The 16,103-nt window shown below is 41.7% G+C and overlaps 1 protein-coding gene across 2 annotated transcripts in view; it reads left to right on the top strand.

Moving 5' to 3' along the window:
• JAG1 (jagged canonical Notch ligand 1) overlaps nt 1–15,788 on the top strand; it is a 36,926-nt gene extending 21,138 nt beyond the window's left edge. Inside the window, exons 6-26 of one of the 2 annotated variants that reach the window (XM_034764131.1) lie at nt 2,980–3,110; nt 3,372–3,491; nt 3,952–4,065; nt 4,614–4,727; nt 5,581–5,694; nt 6,100–6,146; nt 6,632–6,805; nt 7,223–7,373; nt 7,675–7,839; nt 8,307–8,420; nt 9,188–9,301; nt 9,389–9,502; nt 9,637–9,753; nt 10,261–10,288; nt 10,410–10,495; nt 11,402–11,515; nt 11,712–11,821; nt 11,903–12,136; nt 12,451–12,582; nt 13,015–13,165; nt 13,802–15,788. In XM_034764131.1, the coding sequence (XP_034620022.1) occupies nt 2,980–3,110; nt 3,372–3,491; nt 3,952–4,065; nt 4,614–4,727; nt 5,581–5,694; nt 6,100–6,146; nt 6,632–6,805; nt 7,223–7,373; nt 7,675–7,839; nt 8,307–8,420; nt 9,188–9,301; nt 9,389–9,502; nt 9,637–9,753; nt 10,261–10,288; nt 10,410–10,495; nt 11,402–11,515; nt 11,712–11,821; nt 11,903–12,136; nt 12,451–12,582; nt 13,015–13,165; nt 13,802–14,259 (2,902 nt within the window). In that variant the 3' untranslated portion in view covers nt 14,260–15,788. The remainder of the gene's footprint in view (nt 1–2,979; nt 3,111–3,371; nt 3,492–3,951; nt 4,066–4,613; nt 4,728–5,580; nt 5,695–6,099; nt 6,147–6,631; nt 6,806–7,222; nt 7,374–7,674; nt 7,840–8,306; nt 8,421–9,187; nt 9,302–9,388; nt 9,503–9,636; nt 9,754–10,260; nt 10,289–10,409; nt 10,496–11,401; nt 11,516–11,711; nt 11,822–11,902; nt 12,137–12,450; nt 12,583–13,014; nt 13,166–13,801) is intronic. The other variant, XM_034764132.1, reaches the window with a different exon arrangement.
• Nucleotides 15,789–16,103: the final 315 nt, after the last annotated feature.

The raw sequence follows: 16,103 nt of genomic DNA, 5'->3' as shown, positions 1-16,103 counted from the left end.
TAGAAATTTTGTTTAACCACTGATGGTGCCCATCTAGCAAGGGAATAAGGCGGGGGTTCTCAAACTGGGGGTCAGGACCCCTCAGGAGGTGGTGAGGTTATTACCTGGGGGGTTGCAAGCTGTCAGCCCCCACCCCAGACCCTGCTTTGCATCCAGCATTTATAATGGTGAATATGTAAGGGGGTCACATTCAGAGGCTTGCTAGGTGAAAGGGGTCACCAGTACAAAAGTTTGAGAATCACTGGAATAAGGAGCTGTAGTTTTATGTATGAAGTCATTGGGTCCAGTGACAGCATGTTACACACATCCTGCATGGCCATGGCTAAGAATGAAGATTGGCAAAATACAGAAGGTTAAAAGGAACAGAGAGCAGTTTTCATCCCTTCCTAAAGGACGGTTCAGAAAGCACAAGTAGGAAACAAAACAATGCTACCTGACACTGTGTATTGCCTTTCCCTTGTCTGTCTTTGGGGGGCGCTAGAGTGAGGCAAAATAAATGACTCCAGCGGTTCTGATATTTAACAGCATTGGTGTCAGCTAGTCCAGCTCCAAAACACCAAGCCAAGATTTTTAATTGAGGAGCCTGTTGGAGTAAATCTGATCAGAAGTATCCTTTAGAAGTGGGCCAACTGCTTGGGGCAGCCAGCTGCTGTACACCAAGGATTTGTGCTGCTGTCCTTGGGATAAGCAGGCCGTGCAAGGATTGCGGTCTCCTCACCAGGCATTGTTTCCAGATATTTTTTTTTTTTAAGGTCTTTCTCTTTCTAAGTCTCACCTCCTGCTCACTGCCCAGACATGCACTAGTGCTCTTATTTACTTAAGGTGCAACTTTCCCACACTTCATTTGCACAGTCTTAAAACAATGCTGTCCTTCTGGTGCTCTCAGATAACTTCTGCTTGCCAAGGGAGACTCATAGCTTTTCAAGTGAACACACAAATAAGATTTGATTTTTTTTTTTTCCCCCTCTGAAGTTTTGATGAGTCATATAGGCTGTATGTTGTAAATGCAACTAAATTTAAAAATAATGTCCCAGCACAGGCTTCTCTGGGGTCTGGTGTAACAGATGACTTGCAAACATACTTAAAATATCTTTTTTCCCCCTTTTGAGAGTCAATCTTTTCAACACAACTGCCAAGAAAACCAAACTTATTCATGAATCATTATACAAGCAAAGGCACTTCACATTTCTCATGAGAAACTGCTCCATGCCTGTTATTAAATGAGAATAACTTAATGGATATCTGTTCTGGAATTAATAGAAGATTCCCGTTGCTTTCTTTATTGGCTTTGGGCCTGTCCTTCAAAATGGAAGCTAGATCTCTAGCTTCTTTACAAAGTTCATTACTGTAGCTTTTGTGTAACTAAAGCAAGAGTAAAGATTTTCAGTGATTTGCCTCCATTTCCTAGCAGGGAGTGAAAGTCTGGAAAGGATGCAAATGTTTATAAAACTAAGGTGCTCTCTTGCAAATACTTGGATATAAAGTTGCATGCATGCAAGGAGTAGCATTGAATTCAATGGAGTTTTGCAGGTTCAGATCCGGAGTTTGGTCTTTTTGCATCCTTCTCCCTTTCTGTAAATGGAAAGACTTGTTTTCTCCCATGAGTTGTTGGGGAAAGACTGTCTTTCTTCCCCCTCTCCCCCCATTTTTGGTTTTCTTTTGCTCACAAAGAAACTTCTGCAAGTTAAACTAACACTTCTATTTTTCATTCACTTAAGAACATCAGGTGTTTCACATGGGCTTTGACAGGCTGCTGTTGAAATAGCTATGGAAAAAATTAATTAGGAGGATTTTTAGAAGGGGGAGTTAAACTTACCACTGGCTGTGGCTGATGAGGCATCACATGGAGCCCGCTAGCTTTTCCCATGAGATGGATTTACTGGTCAGAGAACAGCTCTTTTGAAAACTGAAAGCCTACCTGATTGCTGCACAAGGTTTATTTTCATAATTTAGTGATGGCTTAGTGAATGATGGCTGCTGATCACTTACCGCCAGGCCCCATTAATGAACTACATTACTTTACTTTACTTTACTTAGACCCTTGACTTCACACTTAAACCCCTCAGTTTCCAATATATTTTAATTGTTATGGAAAAAATATAACTGTTTAAAATCTGAAGTGCACCCACATTAAAGAAAATGTCTGACTTTCGCACAGGAAAGATTTCTTCTTGCTACCCTTTTTAAAATCAAACGAATCTCTGTAGCTTGGTGAAGATTAGTAATACTTATTAAATCCATTCTCTGGACAATAGATAAAACTAGTTTAGACCTGGATGCAGAGTGACTAGATATTCATTTTTTTCCAAAGGGTAAACACTAGCTCTGAAGTACATTGAAAAGGAGGAGGTGTTTTTTGGCCAAACACCAAATTATGGGAGCCTTTTAAAAAATCCCATTATCATGCATGTTGCATAACTTTATATAAAGACTTCTACCACAGTCTAGCACAGATAAAAGGTAACTTCCTCTAAGGCTGAGATGACTTGCTTAGTGCTTTATGACTTGCCTTGCAATGGGCTCTGAGTTGGTGTTTATGGCTTGGTTTGTTTGTCTTCCTGCACACACAGTTTAGCTCGAATGCCTGGAACCTTGCATTCATGAGGCTCTCCAGATAACCATTGTTTCCTCTGACTTTTTTTAATGTATAATCCATTCTGTCAAAGTCCAGAGATTGATTTGTTGCGCACACCCACCCTCTTTGCCTCGTTTGTATGAGCCTCAGAATAGAGTATTATTGTGATGAATGGCCCCCATGCTGCTTCTCCCAGAACAGTTATTCTTTTGTGAGCAGGCCGGCTTTAGAGACCTTGGCAAAACGGCTAAAATGTTTGTTTACAAGAAACCATGAAACAAACCTTGAATGGCTTCCTTCCCCCCCACCTCCCCCAGTCTATCTTAAAACCTTGGAGTTCTGCAGTCCCTTGTAGTCTTTGGAAGTAATTCCAAGTTTTGTTTCCCTGTTCTGTTTTTATTAAGGTGTCAGTACGGATGGCAAGGCCAGTACTGTGATAAGTGCATTCCGCACCCAGGATGTGTCCATGGCACTTGCACTGAACCATGGCAATGCCTCTGTGAAACCAACTGGGGTGGTCAGCTCTGCGATAAAGGTATGCTAATCTTGTAGATAGCCAAGTGTAAAACTTGAATTTTAATGCTGTTGGATTTAGTGTCGAGAGACAGCATCCAGAAACGTGGTGGGGGTTTTTGTCCTTTGTGTTTCTGCCACGCATCGGTTGTTAGCGTACACACTTTGCTTTCCTGTGTCCTGGCCCGCTTTTGTGCATCGATACGTTCTATAAAGTATCTAGAGTAACAGCACAAACCCCTCGTTGTTCAAGCCTTGTATTCTGGTGCTCATCTTCTTACAGATCTTAACTACTGTGGGACTCACCCGCCTTGTTTGAATGGTGGTACCTGCAGCAACACCGGGCCTGACAAATATCAGTGTTCCTGTCCCGAGGGCTACTCAGGACAGAACTGTGAAATCGGTAAGTGCTTTGGCACAGCTGCAAATGGCAATCGACCGTTTACCCTTCCCTTTGCATTTAGGGGCGATTTTGCACACCTTGTCTGGGAAGTTTAATACTGTTGTTAACGTTGGCAAAGGATATCTGATGCGCTCACAGTTGTTCCACGGTGAATGACTGATCTCCTTAATCAGACTCAGTCTAACTTTTGAGGACTTCTGTAGCTCTCTTGGTAGGAGAGCGAAATTGGCTCTCACCCAAGCAGATATAAGTCACGGTATGTTGATCAGGTCAGCTTAGCATGAAAGATGATTTCCTGCCCGCTTGATACGGTGTAAAACCAAAGGGTGATAATAAGAATAAGATAGAGTGGTGTCTTGTGTGGTGGTCCAGGCGTGGAAATCTGCAGAGGGAGTGGTAGTGGTTATTGGTAATATCCTTGGGCTGTCCCCAAACTGATGTGGTTGTATGTTTGGTGCAGCGGAACACGCCTGCCTTTCTGATCCTTGTCACAATGGAGGAAGCTGCTTAGAAACCTCTACCGGATTTGAGTGTGTGTGCACGCCTGGCTGGGCTGGACCAACGTGCACTCTTAGTAAGTCATTCTTTAGGCATTAAAAAACGTATTGTAGTAAGAGGCTGTTTCTTCCTAAATATTACAAAACTTACTTATAACCACTGCATTTGTCCAGGAAGCAAACCTGTGCTTCCATGAAGCTTGCTAATACCTCTTGCAATTTTTGCATTGGTTTATTTCTTCTGATGTTGTACTGCTATTAGTGGGGCTATTAATAAATTCAGGAAAATAATTGGAACAAACGGTCTTAAACTCCATGCTTGAGACAACTAATTACTGTTTTAACAGCTTGCCAAAACTTTGCCTCTAGAGCCTACAATAAATTCAATAGAGCAGGCCTGGCTTTCATTTACATTCTGCCCCTTCATGCCACCCTGAGGTAAATTAAAAGGATCTTCATCTAAACGAGAATAAGGCCAGAAAGCTCAGGGAAAGCATACTCTCCTCCTTATGGACAAATCATAGTGGTGGCTGCTGCAGACGAGTTCTATCAATGGGGTGCCATTGCTTTGGTATCTTGTAACAAAGCTAAGTTACTCCCTCCCATTCCTGCCCTTCATTTGCAGATATTGATGATTGTTCTCCGAATCCCTGTGGTCATGGAGGCACCTGCCAGGATCTCGTTGATGGCTTCAAGTGTATTTGCCCACCTCAGTGGACTGGGAAAACGTGCCAGCTAGGTAAATATTGACTTGCTCTATTTCACGCTTTTCTACAAAACTGCTACTGGAGAAACTGCACAACTAACAGCTCTGATCCTGCAAACACTTAGGCACGTGTTTGACTATAAGTCTGAGTCCATCCGTTGATGTCAGCGGGCTTACTCAGATGCTTAAAGTTCAACCTGTGTAGAGATGTTTGCAGAATTGGGGCTAGGCCACACTCCACTCAGAATGGCTTCCTTGGTTCATTTTACTATCGACGCACCCTGGTTATTGCAGAAAACAGCCAATTATCACAACTAAGCTGACAAAGCCGTATGTAGGTATTTAAACTGCAGCTGAACCAGGGTTTGTTTTTGGGAGTTTCTGCCCCCACCTCCTTCCCCTCCCTTTGGCTTTGTGGGAAAGTTGCTGTATCTCTTCAGCCATGTCAACTCCTCCAGACCAAGGAGTTCACAGCTGGGTTCCAAAATGTGGGTGATCTCATGAAGAATGAGCTGTCTGCATTCTTTATGCAACATAGTAATCCCAGTGACCAAGCTGCAGTGCTCCTCCAAAATGCTTGATTGACTCTGTTGTCTTTTGTTTTTTTGTTAAGTTTTTCTTAATGAGTGGCTGGGTAACTATCAACTAATTAGTGTAGCCGGCATGCTGTAATTAGAGAGAAATCAAAAGGTACTTCAGAGTCTAATGTTTGATTGCTTTTTATTCCACTTTGTCTCCCTGGTCCACTCTGTATGTTAGAAGCTCTTTTTAACTTTGAATGAATTCCTGATTATTGCTATGAAAACAAGAGGTAGATTCCTCCCCTCCACCCCCCACATGCACTGTACCCGCAGCTCAACATTTTGCTGTTCCAATTGTCTTTCAGATGCGAATGAATGTGAAGGCAAACCTTGTGTCAATGCCAACTCCTGCAGGAACCTGATTGGCAGCTACTATTGTGACTGCATTGCTGGCTGGTCTGGCCAGAATTGTGATATAAGTAAGCATCTGTGGACATTCTGTGTCCAGTTTCTTGATCTGCTGAAAGTTACTACACAGTCCACTGAATTGAGCCTTGCTTTAAACTTGAAGCAAGCAGCCCCTATAGCCAGTGATCTTTTCAGAAAGGGAGTAGCTTGTCTGGAATGAAAATACACAATTTTATCAAACTCATTAGTCTTTTAACGTGGCTATGTTCTGATAAGGTGACTAAAACAATGGTGTGAAGTTTCACTAACTGTACTGGAAGAATTGCTGAAGATTCCCACCCATTATAATAACCTTATCACAAGGAAGGCATGCAGGAAATTTGACAAAAGGTTTATGTAGCCAGAGTTTTCGAGCTTGAACTTGTGTCTAGAGTAAATGTGAGTTGCCTTCTAAATTTGTCCCAATTTTATTGCAGATATTAACGACTGTCTTGGACAATGTCAGAATGGAGGATCCTGCCGGGTGAGTTGGTCATATTTAAGCTGGTTATTAAATGTTGAAACCAAAGCAGTTGAGTCTGAATACCAAAGATGTAGGAAAAGTACATGGGGCAAATACACAACAGATGTAAATCAGCATGTCTCCATAGAAGTCACTGGAGCTAGGTCATGTTACTCTAGTTGATGATTTGGCTCCTGTGGGGGTGGGGATGTGTGTGCACGCTCCATTTAGGGGAGCAGGGCAGGGGGACTATATAACTGTAATAAATGACACATCTTTATCACCAGTGACAGTCTTTGCAATAAACAGACACAGTATTGTTACACATGCACAATAAATGTCTCCTTTTTAAATTTTGGCTTAATGTGTCGTCCTGAGAAACATGCTCTTGCCATGTTTAATTTGCACTAAGGTGTGGTGGTTTTTTGTGATAGTGTTGACATGTTAGGGGTGATATAGCTTGGGCCTTTTTCAAAATAATTTTAAACCTGAATATTCTTTCGCAGGACTTGGTTAATGGTTATCGATGTATCTGTCCGCCTGGCTACGCAGGAGATCACTGTGAGAAAGACATCAATGAATGTGCAAGCAACCCTTGCTTGAATGGGGGTCACTGTCAGGATGAAATCAATGGATTCCAGTGTCTGTGTCCTGCTGGTTTCTCAGGAAACTTCTGTCAGGTGAGCCTGGCTGAAATGCAAGCCCCAGATAACGGGAGTTCCTACCAGCCCTTTCTAGGTCTGCACACACTGAATACCTTGTATCCAGTGAACCATATTGTAGTTGTATAGCTGTCTGCCAAGGAAGTGCTTGTGGAAAAATTCATGGCTGCTGAAGATTTTTAGTTAAACAGATTGCAAGTGTTCGCATGTCAAGTTTTGTTGCATGCTCACTGTTAACCTTCAGTGGCTGTTAAGTATCAGAGTGCTGTCTGTTGAAATCACTGCATGTATAACTGTGCATTATGTACAGTTAATAGCAGGAGCAGATAAAAAGGTCAGATTCCACAGTGTCTGCTGCCTGTAGCTCTGACAAGAGTAATAATAAAACCTTTGTTTCACTCACTGTCTCCCCACCCCCTTTCCCGCCATTTACAGTTGGACATAGATTATTGTGAGCCCAACCCTTGCCAGAACGGTGCCCAGTGCTTCAATCTTAACACAGATTACTTCTGTAACTGTCCTGAAGATTACGAGGGAAAGAACTGCTCCCACCTGAAAGATCACTGTCGCACTACTCCTTGTGAAGGTATGTGTTACGTGTGTGTGTACCCAAAAAACATTTTCATCTCTTCTCCCAAAATAAGGCTCAGCAGGCCAAATTCAGCCTTGGAATAAATGTTTGTAGCTCTACTGAACTCAATGAAGCTGTTTCTTGTACACCAGAGCTGAATTTGGCACTGTGTCAATGCTTGGATGAAAGATACATTCTTTAAAACCTACTGTGAAGTTGAGTTAGGCTCTGGAAGTAAAACATGGGTAGTAACTTGGAGATGAGAAGCCAGCTTGCTTGGTGACTTGATCACTTCCTGTTCTCTGTTCTTCTGCAGTAATTGACAGCTGTACAGTGGCTGTGGCTTCTAACAGCACGCCCGAAGGAGTTCGTTATATTTCTTCAAATGTCTGCGGTCCCCATGGGAAATGCAAGAGCCAAGCAGGTGGAAAATTCACCTGTGAATGCAACAAAGGCTTCACCGGGACCTACTGCCATGAAAGTAAGAACTAAAAAGATGCTTTTGTTCTCTGATCCTGAATCTGCCTGTTGCAAATGACTCCATACCAGTCTGCGGGAACCACTAAAGGGTTTGCTCTACCACAGCAAACCCTGGAACTTTGCATATTGCTCTTGGGTGAGGCAGACTGGAATTCCCTAGGCCTATGGGGAAGTCTGTTACAACAAACCCTCTAACCTTGAAATGTAGGCTTACGAGGTCTGAGGTGTTTAATAGCAGATTTCACCTTAGAGTTTATGGGCTACCTTTAAAAGCTCTGTTAAAGTATATATTACTGGGGGAACTAGTGCTGGCTGTTTCAGCTATTTCTTGTAATCTTTATCAGCAAATGGTGTTTCTAGAAAGTGTGTGTGTGTGTGTGTGTGTGGGGGGGGTGCTTTTGGCAAAGCTTAATTATACATAGTCTCCAATAATTGTACTTAGCTAGAGTTTCTTCAATCTGTTCACAGATATCAATGACTGTGAAAGCAATCCATGTAAAAATGGTGGCACTTGCATTGACGGCATCAACTCCTACAAATGTATTTGTAGCGATGGATGGGAAGGAATTTATTGTGAAACAAGTAAGTTAAACCCTCGACTCCCACTGAAGACTAGAGATCCTGAAGCAGCATAGGGGAGGAGAGACTCTGAACGTACGGTCTTTATAATGTGCAGGGACCACCTATAGTCTTGAGGCATGATTCAAAGCCCCCTGAAGTCAGTGGGAATCTTTTCATTGAGTTTTGGGCTTTGGATTGGGGCTGTTAATGCTTGGGGAGTTTTAGAGCTTCATTACACACTTGTTAGGTAGCCAAGTACAATTGGAGATGAGGATCGGGTAGAACTGAGTCACAAAGGGCTTGCCCAAGTTAGTAGCGGAGTGAGAACAGAAGTTGGCTCTGATGCTCTAACCCTCTAGACAGTCTCCAGCAGAAAGCATTCATGTACATAAACACTTGCTAGAGTAGCAAAACAGTGTTCGTTATCTGCATGTGGCGCTTGCGTTTTGCATGTCTTGGCAGCAGATTGGGGGGGAAAGAGGCGGTGAAGAACTGCTAGCCTTTGACTGACAGCCAAACAGTGTAATTAGGCCTCTTTGCTTTCAGTAGCACTGGTGGCTTTTATGGCGGGGGACTAGAGAGAGGGTTACTGACATGAAACAAAATGAGCTGGGGGGGACACAGTACAGAGCAAGCATAAGTCAGTGATGGGGATTATCTGCTTGCAGATCTTAATGCAGACAAAGATTTGGGGCCAAATCCAGGGCCAGAACATGCTGCTGTGAGGCATGAAGTATCTCCAAAGATGCTATGCACTTCTTGCTCATTTTCTCTTTCAATACTTCCAGATATTAATGACTGCAGTAAAAACCCTTGCCACAATGGGGGGACGTGCCGAGATTTGGTCAATGACTTCTTCTGTGAATGTAAAAACGGCTGGAAAGGAAAAACTTGCCACTCCCGTAAGTCTTAGCATCTAACGAGTCTTCATCCACTTGCTGTCCTGCCTTGTGAGAGTACTGGAACTAAGGCTGGTTTGGTCTTCCTAGGTGATAGCCAGTGCGATGAGGCTACATGCAATAATGGAGGAACGTGCTATGATGAGGGAGACACTTTCAAGTGCATGTGTCCCGTGGGATGGGAAGGAGCCACTTGTAATATAGGTAAGTGTGCTTTGTAACCTCCAGGGAGCAGATGGAACTCTTAGTGTGGGGCTCAGTGCTCCCTCCGTCCCTCCCTCCCTCTGCACTTAAGTTGATGGCTTTTAAATCCTTATCAACTCTCGTTTCTGTTGCAGCGAGAAACAGCAGCTGCTTGCCAAATCCCTGTCATAATGGTGGTACCTGTGTCGTCAGTGGGGATTCTTTTACTTGTGTCTGCAAAGAGGGCTGGGAAGGACCTACTTGCACTCAGAGTAAGTCTCTCTGCTTGAGCTCTTCCAAAGTGTTGCCTGATGAGAACATTCGCTCATCCTGTCGCCCTCTGAGATTTGAGATGGAAACCAGAAGGGAGAACTGTTTGATGTAGGCTTTAGCATCACCTGAATCTTTGTTTTTAATGACATTCTATGATAGAGCCTTGACCTGGGCATGAGAAAGTTGCACATGAGCTAAGTGGAGACAGATGTTGGCTTGTTTCCTCCTGCATTCTTTTTCTACCAGCAGCCCGGTCTGCTTCCACTCATTTCTTCCTGTTAGATTCTTTACAAGGATTTCTTCCTGTGTACATGTGTTCACCAGCATAGCTAACAAATTTTGTGGTGGGAGCCTGGAATCAATTTAGCAGAGAATTTCAGCATATTTTTGTAAAAGTTAAACTAACTACATGTAGCTCAAGAACTGGAAATTCAGCACATCTTCACTGACGGCAACACTATTAGCCGATGACTGTTACATTCATGTCTGTCATTTTCTCTTTGCAGATACAAATGATTGCAGTCCTCACCCTTGGTAAGTTTTATGAGCTGTCTTTCACGTTATCTTTTTGTGTTAAACTGTTGATTTTGTTTTTATTACTCCTAGTAATTTGAATATTGGTGAACTGAGATCTCCTGTCTGACTTTATTTTTAGTTACAACAGTGGAACTTGTGTTGATGGGGACAACTGGTACCGCTGTGAATGTGCTCCAGGCTTTGCTGGTCCAGACTGCAGGATAAGTAAGTGTTAGTCAGATCAGCAAGAATTATATTAATGCTTATTTAAAATGTGCTGCACAATCAAGTTTTAACTCTGCTCAGCTCTGCAAATCAGTCCAGCTGCAACACTTGTCCCTATCGGGCATTTATGATTAGAGCCCTGCAAATCCACAGATATCTATGGACCATTTTTGCGGCTTGGATGCTGATACAAAATTTGTATCTGCGCAGGGTTCTATGATCTCTAGTTGGTGAGTGGTGGTAGAATTCCCTTGAAAACCATTTGGGTTAAGTATATGTCTAATGCTTCCAAGGATGTCTTGGTTCAGCAGAGGGGTTAGATTGTCCTTCAGCACGATCTTCCCAGTTAGAATGTGTTTATGCTGCAGAGTTTTCTGTTTGAGGAGGAAGCATGCTAATTAAAACACTTGTCAATTAATAATCCACTTACAGATCCTGAGGTGGTATATGTACTTACCTGTAATTATTAAATTACAGGGAAGAAGACACTGACATATTTTAATAACATAGCCATGAAAATAGAATTATTCACAGCAGTAATAAAACTGGAAGGGGTTTAAAGTTGTCGTCAGCCAAAGTATTTAGTATGTGGGCTAACCTGCACTGTGTCAGAGGAAAAAGTGAGCAGGTTTGTTTATGTAACAAAGAATGTGTCCTTGCCCTTAAAGAGCTTAAAGTAGCCATGCAGGGCCAGGTGCTGATCTTTGTTAGAATAGTGTAAATCTAGTGTAATGCCAGTGACTTTAGAGGAGTTACTCCAGAACTGAACTGGGGTAATGGACATCAGAATCCAGCTCCCTGGAAACTGTGGAAAAACACACTTTCACTGTAGCTGACTGTCTTTCTCTCACACCTGTATATGTATAATACGGTGTATAAATATATATAACTTCCCCTCCCCCACAGATATCAACGAATGCCAGTCGTCACCCTGTGCCTTTGGAGCTACGTGCGTGGATGAAATTAATGGGTACCGTTGCATTTGCCCACCTGGTCGCAGTGGCCCAAGATGCCAAGAAGGTATTCCAGGCAGCATGTGACTGGCAACAGTATCAGATCCAGCTGACTTGCCTATTAGCAATTTTTATAGGAGTAGCATGTTTAAGAGTGTGAAAGTTCATAAATACTAGTTGTTGGGCACAGGGGTTAGAAAATCCAATGGGACAAGGTCTTGGGTTTTTAAAAATGCTTAACAGTATTTGATCTCTGTTCTCAGTTACAGGAAGGCCTTGTATTAACAATGGGCGAGTGATGTCTGATGGAGCTAAATGGGATGATGATTGCAATACCTGTCAGTGTTGGAATGGAAAGGTCGCATGCTCTAAGGTACGTTTTTACAGTTTCTGGGTTGCATTGTTTTCAGCTATAGAGCAAACAGCTGTGCTATAAAAATTCATTCTCTTCTAGGTTTGGTGTGGTCCTAGACCTTGCCTGATGCATGTCAAAGGTCACGAGTGCCCAGCTGGCCACACCTGTGTCCCTATTAAGGATGACCACTGCTTTACACATCCCTGTTCTGGAGTGGGTGTATGCTGGCCTTCAAATCAACAACCGATAAAGACCAAATGCAATTCGGACTCTTACTATCAGGACAATTGCGCCAACATCACTTTTACCTTCAACAAAGAGCTGATGGTCTCAGTAAGTAACTTAGAAATATAAACGTTGTTCAAACTACTGAAAGCAAGCTGCCATGTGGTACTGCACAAAACAAATGATTTGATTTTGTGCAAGTCAGATGTTGTGGAGAGCTTTTAACTTTTCAGTGGAAATCTGCAGTATAGATCCCGATCCTTGCCTGTCCCCAACACAGATTTTCAGCTCTGCCATATCTAGGTATCTTTTTGCTAATTCTGGCTTTCTGGATACGGTGCTTCTTCGGAAGATGGGTTACTTAAAGCCCCTCCAGTCCAAATTCTCACTGGTATTTTTGTTTTTGTTTTTTGTATTTTCAGGGTCTTACCACTGAGCACATTTGCAGTGACTTGAGGAATCTGAATATTTTGAAGAATGTTTCTGTTGAATATTCTATCTACATTACCTGTGAGCCTTCACACTTAGCACACAATGAAATCCATGTTGCTATTGTAAGTATACTTCTGATACCCTGTCTTTTTTTTAACAGGTTGTCGATATATGTAACACATGGATTTAATGAAAACCATAATTCTAGGCTTTATCAGTACTTCCCATGGCTTCAAGTGCAATTTCTTCTGAGATTGGTAGGGGTATTATAGCTTTAAATGTAACATAATGTGCTTGAAAGTTAACATCTGATAGCAATCCTGATAGTTTAAGGTAGCAAAACAGTTACAATTAGAAGTCATCCTAGTCACTTTTTCATGTCTTCTGAAAAAGATAAGGGCTTATACTTCCTGATTGATCTCTGCCCCTAGATGAACTTTGTTTTGAGAGTTTTCCAGAAAAGATTCAACTGATTGCAAAGGCTTGCTCGCGGTGGTTGGTTATGCATGTTACCATTCTGGTATCCAATACTAACTATCCTCCTTCTGTCTTAGTCTGCTGAAGATATAGGAAAGGATGAAAACCCCGTCAAAGAAATCACAGATAAAATTATTGACCTGGTTAGTAAGCGTGACGGAAACAACACACTAATTGCTGCCGTTGCAGAAGTCAGGGTACAGCGGCGACCAATTAAAAATAAAACCGGTAAGTTTTAAACTGAGACTCCAAAACTTTATCTCTTGTAAAGAGGCAGCTTCCAGCTTCATCTTACAGCACAACTTGCACTGGATTTAGTGGGCCAAGTATTTCAAACTATTTAACTTCCTAAATAAGCTAATATACTTGACTCTTGGCCTTCCGTTGTGCCAAACTGTTCTAAAAGAGATTTAACTTTTGCTCTAAAATAGTGCCATTAAAGTCACCCCCTTGTCATCTTTTTACCCTCTTTCCCCAAATGGCCTGCACCATGGAGAAAGGAAAAAAAATACCAAGGTGCCATTTGCTGGCTTTTCATAGTGACAAGTGTGGCTATGTGAATGGGTTGGGAGCCAATTACCCTCAGGCCAAGAGCTGTTCCCTCCAGGCTAGGCTCTTTGGCTGGGCAGTGCAGGGAAGCTTGCATTACCACGGTCTGTTCTGTGGATAAAAAGGCTATTTGTCAGCACTCTTAAGTGAATTTAGTACTCACTAAGAACGCTTAACGTTTGTTTTTAAGAAGATTGTCCCCAGCCACCCTCCTCGTATAAAGAAGGTTTATGAATAGAGGGTTCTTTTGGGAGGGAGAATCTCAACTGAAACACTTTACTGGCAAGGTTAATTGGTCTCACGTCTGTCTTCCAGATTTCTTGGTGCCGTTATTGAGCTCCGTTTTAACAGTAGCGTGGATCTGTTGCCTGGTAACTGCCTTCTTCTGGTGCATTCGGAAACGCAGAAAGCAGAGCAGCCACACTCACACTGCGTCCGACGACAACACTACAAACAACGTGCGGGAGCAGCTGAATCAGATCAAGAACCCCATTGAGAAACACGGCGCAAACACAGTCCCCATCAAAGACTATGAAAACAAGAACTCCAAAATCGCCAAAATAAGGACACACAACTCGGAAGTGGAGGAAGACGACATGGACAAGCACCAGCAGAAGAGCCGCTTTGTCAAACAGCCAGCGTATACACTGGTAGACAGAGATGAAAAGCTCCCCAATAGCACTCCGACAAAACACCCGAACTGGACAAACAAACAAGACAACAGAGACTTGGAAAGCGCACAAAGTTTAAATCGGATGGAGTACATTGTATAGCAGACAGTGGGTGCTGCCTTGCAGAGCCTTTAGATATCATTCTAAAGGCACTCGGAGCTTGTAGTTCTTAAACTGTTGTGTAATATTTGAGTCTAAGGCTATTATTTACTTAGAATCCCTGTGTTAATTTAAGTTTTGACAAGCTGGCTTACACTGGCAATGATAGTTGCTGTGGTTGGCTGGAATACCAAGTGCTGCATTTCACATCTATGCAAAACTAGTCAAAAGTGCCCTAATGTAAATTCAGCTGTAGCTGATACATCATGGAAATGTTTCATACGGTATTGCATAGCCTTATTAGGTCCTCTTTAGTGTCAACTTTCTTTTTTGCCAGATGTGTCCTGATTTATACATTTATAGAAAATACATTTTATTTATATTTATTGAATCTGAGTTTTTTGTATATTGGTTTTATGGTGACGTACAACTAGTTCTGTATTTGAAAGTGCCTTTGCAGCTCAGAACCACAGCAACTATCAAAAAAATAAGTTTATTTATTTTTTTATTGTATTTTTGTTGGGGCGGGAGGGGACTTGATGTCAGCAGTTGCTGGTAAATGAAGAATTTAAAGAGGAAAATGTGTTAAAAGTAGAAGTTTGTATAGATATGTAAATAATTCTTTTTTTATTAATCACTGTGTATATTTGATTTATTAACTTAATAATCAAGAGCCTTAAATATCATTCCTTTTTATTTATATGTATGTTTAGAGTTGAAGGTTTTTGATAGCATTGTAAGCTTGTGGCTTCTTTATTTTGAATTTATTTTCTTGTTACATGTTGCCTATATGCCAAAATTAAGGTGTTCTAAAAATAGTTTATTTTTAACAATAGGACAGGCTTTCATGCCTTGATACTGTTTTTTTTGTACAATGTCAAATGTTTCAAACACCTTCCATAGTATCACTTTAAGACTATTTGTAAGTACTGACTGAGGCAGTTTAGATTAGAACCATTTTTTTATTTTTATTTTTTGCTGCTTTAGACTTGAAAAAGAGTGACAGGCAGATAATCTGCTACAAAGCAGTTTAAGGGAACAAAAATGAGCTATAACTCTTATGTAGATGAAATGTGAGTGGTTGCATGTAATTAAAATATCAAATTAGCGTGTGAAGTTGGAAGCACAGCAATCTCATTTTGTAAATTCTGATTTTTTTCACCATGAATATTGTAATACAGAACCACTTGTAGATTTGATTTTTTTTTTGTACTCTACTGCATTTAGGGAGTATTCTGATAAGCTAGTTGTTGGATACTTGAACAGTAGAATGTCCAGTAAGATCACTGTGTAGATTTGCCATAGGTTACGCTGCCCGCCTTAACAAGTGAGGAAATCAAAGTGCTATTACAATGTTAAGATCAAAAAGGCTTATAAACATATTAGTCTCATTGGTTAACCAGTGAGATCATGAAGAGACCTTGTGATATTAGTGTTATATGAACATGAAAATGCATCTTCGATGTGTTTTGTTCCTGGCAATAAATCTTAAAAAGTAATATTTATTAAACTTTTTGTATGAAAACATGAAACAGCGTGAAGGTTATTAAGCTGCAGTGAGGCACTTCCAGCTAGCTTTGTCACCCCAAAGGTTTATTAGTCAATAGCTAAGGCTGGTGATAAGCTAGTGAGAGAAATGATAGATGAGCTAAGTACTCAAGGGCCTGATCCAAACACTACTGAAGTCTCTAGAAAGACTCCCATTGGTTTTCAGTGGGATTTAAATCAGGCCTAGGCTGCTTAAGTGTACTGTTGTACGCTTTCACATGCCCCAGTTCTGAGACTCCCTGGAGGGGTGAAGAGAGGTATGCCCATCATAGCCATGGGGTCTCGGGTGTCGGCCATGG

This window comes from Trachemys scripta, chromosome 3 (assembly GCF_013100865.1).
Source record: "Trachemys scripta elegans isolate TJP31775 chromosome 3, CAS_Tse_1.0, whole genome shotgun sequence".
NCBI classification, from domain to species: Eukaryota; Metazoa; Chordata; order Testudines; family Emydidae; genus Trachemys; species Trachemys scripta.
This window is presented reverse-complemented; position numbering and strand designations above follow the sequence as displayed.